Source organism: Phragmites australis, chromosome 2 (assembly GCF_958298935.1).
Source record: "Phragmites australis chromosome 2, lpPhrAust1.1, whole genome shotgun sequence".
Lineage (NCBI taxonomy): Eukaryota > Viridiplantae > Streptophyta > Magnoliopsida > Poales > Poaceae > Phragmites > Phragmites australis.
Window position 1 is genome coordinate 37,285,025 of NC_084922.1, and position 12,258 is coordinate 37,297,282.

The following is a 12,258-nucleotide window of genomic DNA, read 5'->3' on the forward strand; positions in this document are numbered from 1 at the left end:
ATTATGGACCACAGGTACCAGGCCCCTCTCTATTGCACTTGTGACTGATACTCCTGATTGAATGGTTTCAGAGTAGGTCCTAGCAGATACACCGAAATATAGCTTATGTCGGGACGACAAGAGCTTAACTACTGCCGGACCAGTCAAACTACGTACTACCCCGGAGCACTGTAGCAAGGACCAAGTGTGCGGCTCCGTGTGGAAATGGTGGCGCGCAAATTACTACTACCTATTTTCGTTTCCTTATCATCAGAGTTTTCCTATAGCAATTTTAGTCTTGCGTTTTCTACGAAAAGTTTATAAATATTTAAAAGTATACGATAATAATAAAATATATTTTATAACGAATCTAATGATACGAAAATTTTAGAAACCTAATTTTTTTAAAAACATAAGATCAAAATTACGACAACAAAGAATCAATGATTAGTGAATAAAAACAAAAATAGTAGTATATATATAGTGTGCGTTGCTACCTCTTGGCCCCTACTGCATAGACACAGCCATTCCCCATGACCAGCGGCAAGATCGTCTGAGATTGCCTTGAGCGGACCTCTGGTTGTTGATGGTAAGACCATCTCCAACTATTTTTGTTTCATCTTATATTTTTTTCTAATTCTCTTTCTTATTCTTATTTTTATTTTTAATAGTTTTTTTAAAACGATCTGTAAAGGAAAAAGCGAGATAAACCTTAGAATTTTTTTAGTAAAAAAATTGTAAAGAAAATTTGTTAAAATACTGAAGAAACAAAGTGAATATAACTCGCTAAGTGAAAATCAAGGCTGTGAGAAGGTCAGCTGTTCGCGCGACCCAAACGCAAGCCCTGCCCTGCGCCCTGTTTTTTGTGCCTTCGCCTCACGGATCGCGACTCACGAACCCCCGTTTATACCACAAGGCTTCACGGCGAGACTCCCCAAACCCCACACAGACGCACGCGCGAACACCATGGTGCCAGCCTCCACTGCCCTGCTCCTCTCCCTGCTCCTGCTCCCCATGGCGGCGGCGGCGGCCATGGACGCAGCCGAGAGGGAGACTCTGTTCCGCGTCATGGAGGCCGTCTCCGCCGACCGGGATTGGCGATCCGAGAGCCCTGATCCTTGCAGCGCGCCGTGGCCGGGGCTCGAGTGCAAGCCGGCCGGCACCGGCGCGGGTGGCGGCAATGCAGCCGCCTCGGCGCTGATGCACGTCACGCGGCTGGACTTCGGCGTGGAGCCCAACCCGACGTGCAAAGACGCGGCCGCCTTCCCTCCCGAGGTGTTCTCCCTGCCCCACCTCCAGTCCCTCTTCTTCGTCGACTGCTTCACGAACCCGGCCGCCGCCACGACGCTCACCTTGCCGGCGCCCGCCAACCTCTCGTCGTCCGGCCTGCAGCAGCTCAGCATCAGGGCAAACCCGTCGTTGTCCGGCACGATGCCGCCGGAGCTGGCCAGCCTCCGGTCTCTCCAGGTGCTCACCATCTCCCAGAACGGCCTGGTCCGTGGCGAGATCCCGCAGGGCATCGGCGAGCTCACGTCGCTGGTGCGCCTCGACCTCAGCTACAACTCGCTCACCGGGCCGGTTCCGAGCCAGATTGGCGAGCTGAAGAGCTTGGTCGGTCTGGACCTGAGCTACAACTCGCTGTCCGGCGTCATCCCAAGCCCGATCGGCGGGCTGCGGCAACTGCAGAAGCTGGACCTCAGCTCGAATAATCTCACCGGCGGCATCCCTGACACTGTCGCCAACCTGACCTCGCTCACCTTCTTGGCGCTCAGCAACAACGGCCTGACCGGCCATTTCCCTCCTGGTATTTCCGGGCTGCGAAACCTCCAGTACCTGATCATGGACAACAACCCAATGGACGTCCCGCTGCCGTCCGAGCTCGGCAGCCTCGCCCGTCTCCAAGAACTCCGGCTGGCCAGCTCCGGCTATTCGGGCCCGATACCGGAGGCGTTCGGTCGGCTGGTGAGCCTGACGACGCTGTCGCTGCAGGACAACAACCTGACGGGGCAGATCCCGGCGGCGCTGAGCAGGCTGGGCAGGATGTACCACCTGAACCTGAGCAACAACGGGCTGGGCGGGGCCGTGCCGTTCGACGGCGCGTTCCTGCGCCGGCTCGGCCGGAACCTTGACCTGAGCGGCAACTCGGGACTGTGCCTGGAGGACCGGAGCATCCTGCGTGGCGTAGGCGTCGGCGTTGGCTCATGCCGCGTCGCTGGCGGCGGCGATGGCGATAGTTCGTTGTTGCGCAGCTCGGCTACGTGGAGAGGAGTGATGAAGAGGGGTGGCGGTTCCCGGTTCGGGCTGCTCGGCCCTGCGTGCGTGGTGGTGTCCTGCCTTTTTGCCTTGAACGAGTACGCACCGTATTGATTGGATTACCGTGCCTGTACCACATGTACGTATCTCTGTGTTGCAATGTGCCAATGTTAATCGTCCAAGGCAAGCTCTTTAGTGAACTGTCCTATACTCTACTTGTGAGTATTCCATTGCCAGCTAGAGAGAACGTAAACGATGCGCCATCGTTCGTCAATGTTCGTGCATGTGCCGCATCTCATAATCCAGTCTACGCATGTACATACATACCGCTTGTTAGGAGAAACTTGTGTTTCGTTTCACAAATAATGGATGTAGTGTGAATCAACGTGAACTTTTATGTGGACACATCAAGTACCTGTTAGGATTTGAGGGGATTTTTCAGATTTGGATTTGGAAAAATTCCAAAAAAAAAAAAGAGAGAGGAGAAAGCATCTATCCGATGGGCCGCTTCCAGGCTCATGAGGCCGAACAATCCACTCGGCCTGATCATCCTCTATGCCCTCTATAGAGGGTTCTAGAAGGGGGGAGAGGGGGCACCACCGCTCTTAGGATGCTTGGCGTCTTCATCCTAGCCGAGGTCAGTTCGTGCTCCCGTCGGATTTGGATGGATATGATGTGCCCTCTCTCTTAGCCTGAGTAGTAAAAAGATGGGGTGATTCCTCTCCCCTGGATCGATCGGAAAAACAAGCACTCCACCTTCTCCTCGTGCCCACTCCTCTCCACCTTCCACTCCGGTGTTCCTCTTCACCTGTTCCATGGTTGAGCCTCGTCGGTTCCAGTGAAGGTGCTCACGATGCGTTGGCGCACCTCCCTTGTCCGTGTGTCCTATCATCTTGTGCCTGCTGGTCCTTGTGGGCTTGGTTGCGGTGCGATCAGGTGCTCTGTGTGCAGTGGAGCTTGGTCTTGGGTATGTGGGGTGAGCGTGCCTTGGTCGTGGTGGTGGTGACGCTGCTGTGGTGGTGGTCTGTGTTGCGTCTTTGTCCGTGTTCCTACGGGTGGAGGTCTCACCGTGCGCATTCTGTGCTCGTAGTGGTTGAGCCATGTGTGTGACCTTCTTTTGGTGCTCGCCTCGCGTGTGTTTTGCTTGTGGTGACCGCGCTTCGGCATTGGTTGTCCTCAGGTTGGTATTTGACAACATTCTCCTTGACCTGGAGTTGGGCCTCTCTCTGTTGTTAGGGATGAAAACGAACGGGAATGGTCGGGAAAACCCCCTAACCATTTTCATTTTCACATTTTCTCTCGAAAACAGAATTGAAAACGGGAAAGCCGGAAACGGGTACGAACTCGGGAATGTCGGGATATCAAAAACGAACCAATCCGAACATAAATATGCGGGTATCAGTCAGGAACCGATAATTTAAAATGAGAACACCGATCCGTAGAACAATGATTTCAAGCATCGACGCGACACATAATTAATTCACACCAACAAAAGTAATTTATATCATACACAGATGAACAACGTAATGACATAAGTATCAACTGAAAAACAACTATTATGTCGTAACTCGAGTACTCGACATAACATACAATCACACAAAGATTAGGATTGGAGGTGGTGCAAGAGCTTGAACAACATCGGTAGGTTAGCAGCCGACTGAGACTGGACCACTGGGATTTGGTTGAACTTTGGGATAGAGGTTATGTTTGGACTGACCGGCCGGGCTTGGCATGTAGGTTACATTGTGATTTGTGAAGTTTGATCTCAATTAGAAAAACGGGAAATTCTAGATTAAAAACGGAAAATCCGAAAACGGTCGGAAAAACCCCATAACCGTTTTCATTTTCACATTTTCTCTCGAAAACGGAATCGAAAACGGACGAGAAAATATAGAAAACGGATCGGAACGGAACGGGATTTATCCCGTCCGTTTTCATCCCTATCTGTTGTAGTGTTTCATGTTCCTCGGGTGCCAGTTGTAGTGTGTCTTGCAACTGGTATAACGGCATTGTATCGTCGAAAACACACACCCTGTCAACCTCGGTAGAAAGGGGGTGTCTTTGTTTTCTGGGACAACGTTGTTGCATGCCTTACATTCTGTTTCTTCATTGGACAGTAAGCTCGTTCTCGTCGCTTTACTTGATTTCTGTCTAGCCTGCAATTGCTTGATCTATGTCGATGTTGATAAAAATTGCATGCTAGTTGAGGTTGATGTGATGCTTTGTGATGATATCGTGCTAAGTGTAATTAGTGTGATAGTTTTGCACTAATTCTAGGCCGCAGTGGCTAGTATATTTGTCTACTATCTTTCTTTGTGAGTAATTTCTGTTCAGTTCTCTATTCAGCTTTTTTTTTCTAGTGAGTTCGGTGCTAAGTTGATCACATAGTAGACTATACAGTGACTTGGGTAACTCAGTCTAGCGATTTATGGTGTAAGTTGTCACACTAATTAGTGAACTTAGTAAGCGTTGGATGGCCGTTAAATCGGTAACCCGCACTAAGTGCAAATATATCCTTTTAACACTTGCTGAATTTGATCATGTGATAATCCACTTTTTTATGTCCATTGTCTTTTATGATATCCTTGTAAACATGAGTAGAACTTGTATTGTCATATCTGCTATGAAAATGCTCATATATGTGATATTGGTTGTTGACAGTCATATTCTTATTTAAATGTTTAAATTTAGAATCAATTTGACCGAAATATTGCTAAAATGTACTTTGAAACAACCGTACATACAAATCCTTATTAACAAACGAACAAGACTTTACTGCACACTGCCACATTGCCGGTTTCGCATCTCAATATCATGGAAGTCTCATTATCATGGCAAACCTTCCGGTTTTAAGGGCATGTTTGATTGATAGTCAGTTAGCCACACATCGTCAGCAGGCTTGGCAAATTTGACTGAGTTATGTTTGATTCTTAGCTACACCGGTAACAAGATTCCTTTCGTGAATGTAGTCCGACTCTTCAATGTCTGTAGTAAGTTTTCTCAACCTAGCCAAATCCTTAGGAGGTTTGACATAGTTTTCCCAAGCTAGCCAAAAAATAAAATAAAAATTGATTAACTAAATTTAAGCATGTTTGACAATGTGTGCCCATGAACTAAATATACCTTTCTTCACCCCAAAGTGTATTGCTACTTTTGATTACCAACTATATGTTTTCAAAAAAGAACAAAAAGTAAAAATTCTACTCTGTTTGGATAGCTCTCATTTCTAAAGAGCATTTGATTTTTGCCCTCGTGCTATTTGGTAGAGCGACAAATTTACTAATGAGCTCACTATCATAGACTTAAGATGGCTCATTTGTTATCCTCAACGAAAAAATACTACTTTAATAGAGTGATAAAAAGTTAAGTATTCTCATTTCTGCTGGTACGTGCAAACGAACAGAACGTGCATCGTCATGATTCAGTTTTCTTAGAAGGGTCATGATTCAGTACCTGTTTTACTGCATCGCACCCCTCAGTCCCACACTCACCCGTGCAACAGCAACTTCTTTACATCCGCCGTGCTGAAAAAACTTCAGCCATGATTCGACTATATATACCGCACGAGCGTTGCTCGTTTTCTGTACCAAGCCATCAGCCAACGAAAACTCAGTCGTGGTCGTGATGACAAGCAGTTACCACTAACCAGTAGCCTCGGTATATATCTTCCCGTATTTCGACAGGAAGACAATAAGCCCGGCGGGCAGGGACGGAGCCAGGGAGGGGCTAGCAGGAGCCCTGGCCCCCTATGGCTGTTGATTTTCTCTATATAACACAAATTTTTTTTATGTATAATAATAAAATTCCTCTATTTGACACCCCTAATACTCAATTCATCCTAATTAGCTCCCTCTTTGATTTTTTTCTAGCTCCGTCCCTGCCGGCGGGAACCCGGGTGCCGGCTGGGCAGCAGTTGGCAAACAGCGGAACACGGAGGGGAAAGTGATCGAGCAACAGTCGCGAACTGTGGGCGGGCGTCGCCTCCGACTGTTTCGATATGATGCCCATCACGGCGTCACTGCGACACTGCCTGCTACGGTCCGTCCCAGTCTCGGTGTCTCTGGTCAGAGCCGAGGGCCCGGCGCCGAGGTGTGTTGGAGGAGAGGCGAACAGGCACAGCAATGTGGGAGCGCCAGCAGTAGCCGGGCGGTGGAGCATGACGAGGCAGAGGGGCGCGCGCGTCCGGGTGCACCGGAAATCCGGAGCATCAAGTGCCTACTCGTGTTGCTTTCGATCGTGGCGCTCGGCGTGGTGCTTCCCTGCATGGCAGGTATCATCGCGTCTCGCTTTCGGGGTTAACGATGTTGGATTCGACACTGGGCAGGCTGAGATGAACACTTCACACCGCCGGCCTGGACTCGTCCCCCGTCCTCGCCCGCCTGCGCGGCAGGTCTTTTCGGCTGTCCGGCTTTTCTTCCCAGCCCGGTCACCTTTCTCGTCGCGGCCTAGCAAGGCGGGCTTGTTTATTTCAGCCGTAGGGTACGAAAAATAGCCCGTAGATCCTTATAGATGTAAAAGTTAGATTACCAAAACTGGATTCTATAATCTGCAAGCTAAAACAATCCAATTTTAAGTAAAATATTCTGTCACTCGGCCTAATTTTAAATCATAACCATCTCCTTGGCTAAGAAAGGCCAACCATGTCCCTCCCCTCATCCCATCGCCCCCTATCACCGATCTTGATTTTCTTTTCTGATTTTTTAGGGCATTCCTTTTTCATTTATGTAGAGGTTAAGTCACGCCTATCTTGGACGCAATTCGTTTGATATGGCCAGTACAGTGGCTTGATCAATATATAACTAAATACACTTCCCTCGCAAAAAAGAAAAACACTCTGCTTACAAAGAATAGAATGCAACAAAGTATAGAATGCAATCGTGCAAAGTACAACAGCAAAACTAGCAAAACCGCAATGGGAACCTACCGCTAGTGGCAGAGCTAAGATTTTATCACTAGGTGTGCCCATCGAACAATGTACAAATATAAAATTTTGTAACACTGTGAATATAATATACAAGTATAAAATTTATTAAAAGTGCGATTTAAATATATTTAAAAAGTCTCAACATCATAAATATTACAATGTAAAATATAAATAATCCAAATAGGAAATAAAGTCTTGTATAAATAGAAGATTACAATACTAGTCTGTTTTCTTATAGCTATGAAGGTCTCATTAGATCCTCTTCACTTATCTTAGAAAAATATCACCCTCAATAAATATAACTAAACAATCATTCAATAACTTCTCACCTATACTATTTCTCAACTTGTTCTTCACTAGGCTCATCGTTGAAAACACTCTTTCAATACTTGTTGTTGTTACCGGTAGGATCAAAACCAATTTAAGAAGCAAGTACATCAAATCATAAATGACATATTTTTTTTTCAACAAGCCTAATAGAGAGATCCACAAGACTATTTAGATCTTTGAATCTATCATCCAATCTCATATCACAAATAAAGTTATCAAGTTGAAATTCAAGTCTTATCAATTCCATGCTTGAAAAGTCTTTTAGATAAAACTTTGCAAGTTTAAGCAATTTGTGGGCATCATAGGAAGCAAATGAGTTGATGGGATTTAATGCGGACATGCAAAGAAGGAACACCATATTTACCTTATGAAAGCGATTGTCCAGCTCTTGCCAAATTTTATCAATGACACCAAGATATACCTCTCTTCTATAATGATCATCAATTGTTTGTTCCGGATAAAACCATGGGGACTTTCCATAAGGCACATATCTACCATCTAATGAAGGAACATCGATGTTATGTTTAATGCAAAATGATGTAACCTTTCCTCGAAAGAATTCTTCCCACTCATGTGACCTTATTTGTTGCATTCTTTCCCTCCCCACACTCATAAGTGATATTGCATTAATAATATCTTGGTATCTCTTTTGCAAAGATTGAGACAACTCATTTGTGTATCCAAGAATAACAAGCATCAAGTGTGCATTGAAAACAAACTCAAATGACTCAAAGAAATCAACATTGCACAAATAAACTGTATTTCTCTTGAGCTTCTTGTGAGCACTTTTTGTAGTCCTCACATGTTTGACAAGTGCACCATTTCCGTTCTAATTTCTCCAACCATCCTTAACGAATTTACCACTTTAATTGCCAAACAAATAACAAACCATGCAAAATGATGTATCATTCTCAACATTATATTCAGGCCAAGGGTATTTATGGAACCAAATAATACTAAAGTGGCGATCCTTAACATACATGACCCTAATTTTATAGTCATGAGCATAAGGTTGACACGGATCTTTCAAAATATATCCTCTCTGAACATCATCTTGATCATTGACATCATGGCTTGCAATAGGCACTCTTAAGCCTGGATCATGTTCGAGACGATTAACATCATAAATTGGAGGTGGTTCTTATTCTTCAGGTTGCACTTCAACCACATCTAGAACCGGAAGTGGTTCTTGTTCTTCAGGTTGCACTTCAACCACAATTGAAACTGAAGGTGGTTCTTGTTCTTCTGTTTACCCTCCAGCCACCACTGGAATGGGTGATGAAGAAGATGCAATCTTCTTTGCTTTTGCTTCATGTTTATGAAAAAAAATTCAGCAATGACTCCATTTCTCTTCATGTCTTAACAATTCTACCATCACAATTTACGAGTAAAACTAAGTCAATTAATAATTTCTAATTTCATCAGTTGACAAGAAGTTTAATCATCTGAACACAAAAAAAAATTTAGTCATTTGGACATAAAGCAATTTTAGAATGTTACTGTGAAGCATCTAAGAGAATAAATAACCAAGCAAAAATTAGCTGCTTGCATGTTATGCTTATCGCTGCTATGAAAGATAGGAAGACATGCTCTCTCTCTCTCTCTCTCTCTCTCTCTCTCTCTCTCTCTCTCTCTCTCTCTCTCTCAGCGCTACTCGGCTGCTCCTGCCTGCGGTCGGCCGACGCCTGGCTACCACCACTGCCTGCCTCATCCCACTGTCCCGTTGTTGAGACCGGTTCAAGAAACAAATCAATCTTATCTATGTGCTGAGCTTATGAATCAATCTCAATACATAGTGACTTTATTGATGATAATCATTACAATATCTACACTTAATCGAATTAACTGTCTTACAAAAGTGACTTTTAATGGTCGAAAAACCAAATAAACTACAGCGGAACTAAATGAACTATAACTAATATAATACTTTACGACTCTTTCACAGGCATTCTTGATGTAGAAAGTATCTTAGAGTGATCCACCTTCAGCGTACTCCTCAATACATTCTCCAACTTAGTGTTTGGTGATAGCAAGAGTGAACACTTGTTGTACTCATCAAGTTGTGAAGGAAATAGTATGCATACGAAGGCTTTAACAAAAATATGGTTGAATGGATCTTTTTCATAAAACACCATTTAAGTAGAAAAAATTGAAAAAAAATAATAATTAAGTGAATAACAAACCACCTCAAGATTTCATCTATCTTGACTTAACCAATAACTGACCACCTCAACTAAAGTTTCATCCACTAAAGTTGAACACCTTAATCATAGTTCCCACCACTATGACTGACGACCATCAACTATGATTCTCACCATCACAATTGATCAGACTAACCAAAACATCAAGTTATAATCATGGTAGGTTTTCAGTGCTGCTCGTGACCGCGAGCACGGTTGAATATTCAGTTTTAACTCTACAGAGGTTGTACTTTACCCACAAGACATTTCTTCCCATTTTGCCGAGCATCCGTGGTCGACGGAAAACTCTTACACACTGTTGAGGTGTGCGCTAGGAATCCACTACAAAACCTTTATAATGCTCGTCACAACACATATCTACCTGCTAAGGTTTCACGCCACGTGATTCCACCTCAACAACGGAAGCTCCCTCTTGCGCCTTTCGGATCAAACAAAGTTCATCCCTTTCATTCTCCGTACATCAGTCTACGCTATGCTGAGAGCAAAACAAATTATTTGGGTAACCCCGTCCCATACTAGGCTTGTGGTTGTTTTATAAACACAGAAAGGTCATCACATGAACCGGTCCTTAGATTTGAGCAAGACTACCACCTTTCCAACTGTACATCACATAACAATCATACCACATGCTCAAATCCCTATGTCATGTTGCTACAAAAATTGTTTCATCATATTTTATCATTGTTGCATATGACCATTATCAATTTTGTAGAGCAATTATCTTGACTTCCATCTCAAAGCAAGGCTAAGCATCATCTACGCTTCCATAACCCAAAACTATACTATGACGACAAGGATGATAAGAAAAACTAGGGTAAAGCCTAACTCATGGGATTTTAAACATATTATTAACATGCATGTTTCTGAAATAAAACATTTATAAAACTAGGATAAACATGATTAAGAACACAACTTGTCTTCACTGAACTCAGTTAGGTCTTCAAAATCCTGATCCTGCAGACCTTCTAGCTCCTCCTAAACGTTGGCATCTACTCGCAATATACACAAAAAAACAACAACACATAAACACCAAGATCCAAAAAGAACCATATATCACACAACATCATCAAACAAGATCACACTATGTCAAACAATCTGACGAAAGAACGAGTCAAAACAGAGCTACAATTAACAAGTTATGATTTTTCAAGGATTAAAACAGGATTAAAAACATTATCTACAGATGAAATTATGTTGCTAGAAATTTCCTAGAATTTTTTCAAAGCCATCTATGATTTTCTAGCATTTTTTTGAATTATAAACTCTTTAAAACTATTAAATAGAATTTAAATAAACCTAATAAACATTATTAGGAATTAATTTTCTATTCATTATTATTTTCTAGAATTATTTTACACTGAAAACTATTTATTGCAATATACATTATTATGACATCAGCAAAACAAATAAAACAAACAAAAACAAAAGAAAAGTTGGCTGGGCCGCTGGCTCAGCCAAACATGCTGACGTGACATGACACATCGAATGTACGTGATGTCGCCTAGAGGGGAGGTGAATAGACGTTTCCTGAAAATTAAAACTTTGTAGCGGATTACAAATCCAGATACTTCGTGTCAATACGGAGACTTTGAGATCCGGAGGTTTCGAGCTTAACACGGACAGTCCTAACGGAATAGTAAATCGAGAACTAAGAACATCTAAGCAAGTCTAGTTGAATCCAAGGATTACCACATGTTTCAAAGTAAGCTTAAAGACAATTTCACCAACCATCTGCAACTACAAACTCGCAAACGTACAGATCAGATAACTTTCTCAAAAGATCAACTAGAACGAGAAAGAATACAAGAAGGTAAAGGAGACAAAAATTTGTTTCCCGATGTTCGGATCAAACGATACTACGTCTCTGTTGAGGTGCTCACAAGAGCCAGATTTCTTTCAACCCTTAATCTCAGCAAGCGACCACGAAGATCGAGCTGGACTTACTCAAAGCTTCCTCTTCACTTACAAAGGCGAGGATGAACTTCACAAACTACCCGGGGTACTCCACATGCTTGGGTGCTCTTCGGATGACCCTTAGCCATCTAGGAGCTATAAGCTCCAAGAATAGCGAATGTGAATCGACGGCTTGATGTGAAAGTGCATCTAGGCCTCCTATGTGAGTTTTGGCTTATTATTGACAAACAATTAAGGGACTAATGAGTTTGCTGAAGTTATGAACTGGTTTTAAGTCCCATTGGTTAAGATAAGAGATGTTGGCTGTGAGGAACTGTCCAAACAGTATTTGAATTAATCATTAAGTCGATCATTTACTTAATCATGACTTCAACAATTAACCCGAATACCGCTCTGATAGTCCCAGCATGTATTTTATGCCCAAGATCGGAACACATGCCTTCCAACATAATACATCACAACATAGCTTAATAAAGAGCGAATAATTAACATTATATTACAAGTTCTTTAAACATGCAACGGTTTTCAATAATTTACAGCAAAAGAGAAACAACAACTACACAACATAAGAAACATATACAACAAAAGAGAGAGCGGTGCCACGTACCATTAAGCACCATCCCAAAAATATGACTTTCTAGAGTAGGATGAACTACT

The 12,258-nt window shown here is 43.3% G+C and overlaps 1 protein-coding gene across 1 annotated transcript; it reads left to right on the forward strand.

Moving 5' to 3' along the window:
* Positions 1–942: 942 nt before the first annotated feature.
* On the forward strand, positions 943–2,346 carry LOC133906532 (receptor like protein 29-like). Its single transcript, XM_062348474.1, has one exon. It carries the CDS (start codon positions 946–948, stop codon positions 2,344–2,346), a length of 1,401 nt encoding a protein of 466 aa, XP_062204458.1. The 5' UTR covers positions 943–945.
* The last annotated feature ends 9,912 nt before the right edge of the window (positions 2,347–12,258 follow it).